The sequence below is a fragment of the Physeter macrocephalus genome, chromosome 20 (assembly GCF_002837175.3).
Source record: "Physeter macrocephalus isolate SW-GA chromosome 20, ASM283717v5, whole genome shotgun sequence".
NCBI classification, from domain to species: domain Eukaryota; kingdom Metazoa; phylum Chordata; class Mammalia; order Artiodactyla; family Physeteridae; genus Physeter; species Physeter macrocephalus.
Genome location: NC_041233.1, coordinates 84182997 through 84185177, shown reverse-complemented (window position 1 = coordinate 84185177; position 2181 = coordinate 84182997). Strand labels below are relative to the sequence as shown.

Below are 2181 nucleotides of genomic sequence, written 5' to 3'. Positions count from 1 at the left end.
AGGCCCGGGCGGTCCCCGCGCCCTGACCCGGCAGTGTACAGTCCCGCGGGCAGGGCGGGGACCGGGAACCGCCCCTCCGGCAGCGCGCGCGACTCGGCAGCCTCGCGTGTGGCCCCGGGACAGGCCTCGCCACGGCGCCAGCCATTGGTTGGTGAAACCAGAGCAGGTTCTCGCGGGCCAAGTCGCGCATTCGGCCCGCGGACTCTGACGTCCCGCTTCTTCCGCCCTTCTGCATCCCAGAGGAGAATGTTCCCGGAAATGTTTTCGTTCCTCTCTCAGACCTGAGCCCGGGGCGGCCGGGAAGCCGCAAGGCGGGGCGCGGACTGTGACCCCGAAGGTGCCTGCTGAATCCCCGCGCACTCCCGCCTGTGTCTCTTCACCGAATGGGGCGCACGGAGTGTGCCAAGTGGATCCTCAAATCTGCATTCTTTCGGTGATAAAATATGTTCTCGTATTTTTTCCTGATTTCCCACTAAAACCTTTGCCTAACTAAACTCCCATCCAACGGGATTTATTTCGTCCCCGGGGAGATAAATCAGTGGGCAAATTTACAGCCCGGGAGGCACCTGCCGGGCTAATGGGCCCTTCATGGAGTGCGCGGCCAGCGGGGGCGCGCGCAGACGGCGGGGGCGCTGGCCAATGGCCGGGCCGCGGTCGCCGGCAGCCAATCAGCACGCGCGCCGCCTGGGGGCCCCGCGGTTATCAGCGCGTCCGGCCCGCGCGGCGCGGCGCCGCTCGGACCGGCCCCGGAGCCGCCAGCGCCGCAGCGCGGAGGACCCCCGCCGCCGCCGCCGCCCACCCCGCGCCGGAGCCGCCGCCCGCCCTCGCGCCCGCCATCCGCGCCGTCGGCGCCCGCGCCCCGAGCCCCCGCTGCAGCCGGCGCCCGCCCGGGTCGCGCGCAAACTTCCCGGGCCGGCGGGCGCGGGCGGCGGCGGCGGGGCCCGGATGGGCGCCCGGGCCGGCGGCGGCGGCGCCCATGGACGCTAACCGCCCGGGCGCGTTCGTGCTGAGCAGCGCGCCGCTGGCCGCGCTACACAACATGGCCGAGATGAAGACGTCGCTGTTCCCGTACGCGCTGCAGGGCCCGGCCGGCTTCAAGGCGCCCGCGCTGGGCGGCCTGGGCGCGCAGCTGCCGCTCGGCACCCCGCACGGCATCAGCGACATCCTGGGGCGGCCCGTGGGCGCGGCGGGCGGCGGCCTCCTGGGCGGCCTGCCCCGTCTCAGTGGGCTCGCCTCGTCGGCCGGCGTCTACTTCGGGCCCGCGGCCGCCGTGGCGCGCGGCTACCCCAAGCCTCTGGCCGAGCTCCCCGGGCGCCCGCCAATCTTCTGGCCCGGCGTGGTGCAGGGCTCGCCCTGGAGGGACCCGCGCCTGGCCGGCCCGGGTAAGTGGCCCTCGCGCGGATTCGGCGTGGGGCGGCGGGGCGGGCGGGGGCGCGGGGCCGCCGGCCGCGCTCACCCGCCCTCCTTTGCAGCCCAGGCCAGCGGGGTCCTGGACAAGGACGGCAAGAAGAAGCACTCGCGGCCGACCTTCTCGGGCCAGCAGATCTTCGCGCTGGAGAAGACTTTCGAGCAGACCAAGTACCTGGCGGGGCCGGAGCGCGCGCGCCTCGCCTACTCCCTGGGCATGACCGAGAGCCAAGTCAAGGTGAGGCGGCTGCGGCCCGGGCGGCCCCCCGCGGGTCCCGCTGCGCCGAGGCCCACCCGCTCCCCCGCGTCCTGCGAACGGTCTGCGAGCGGCCGCCGGCCTCGGCCTCGGTCCCGGGGGCGCCCAGCCAGCCCTGCGGCCGGGCCCGGGCAGAGGGGTGGCCTCGGGCGTCCCCCGCGTCCGCGCGGCCGGCGGCGCCTCCGGCCGGGCCTCCGAGGGGCCAAGCTGCCGCGGGCCGGGTGCTCCGGGAGGCGCCGCCTGATGGGCGCCCTCCACCCCAGGTGTGGTTCCAGAACCGGCGGACAAAGTGGCGCAAGCGGCACGCCGCGGAGATGGCGTCGGCCAAGAAGAAGCAGGACTCGGACGCCGAGAAGCTGAAGGTGGGCGGCTCGGACGCGGAGGACGACGACGAGTACAACCGGCCCCTGGACCCCAACTCGGACGATGAGAAGATCACGCGGCTGCTTAAGAAGCACAAACCCTCGAACTTGGCGCTGGTCAGCCCGTGCGGCGGCGGCGCGGGGGACGCCTCGTGA

The 2181-nt window shown here is 74.4% G+C and overlaps 1 protein-coding gene across 1 annotated transcript; it reads left to right on the top strand.

Moving 5' to 3' along the window:
• Positions 1 to 577: 577 nt before the first annotated feature.
• NKX6-2 (NK6 homeobox 2) lies at positions 578 to 2181 on the top strand. The gene is made up of 3 exons (XM_024121153.2): positions 578 to 1382; positions 1473 to 1645; positions 1927 to 2181. Exons 1-3 carry the CDS (start codon positions 578 to 580, stop codon positions 2179 to 2181), a joined length of 1233 nt encoding a protein of 410 aa, XP_023976921.2.

Excerpts from the sequence above, each read along its gene's own strand:
- NKX6-2 (XM_024121153.2), top strand. The coding sequence starts at position 578 with ATGGGCCCTTCATGGAGTGCGCGGCCAGCGGGGGCGCGCGCAGACGGC. Across the intron at positions 1,383-1,472 it reads CCCGCGCCTGGCCGGCCCGG|CCCAGGCCAGCGGGGTCCTG; the intron begins GTAAGTGGCCCT and ends CCTCCTTTGCAG. Across the intron at positions 1,646-1,926 it reads TGACCGAGAGCCAAGTCAAG|GTGTGGTTCCAGAACCGGCG; the intron begins GTGAGGCGGCTG and ends CCTCCACCCCAG.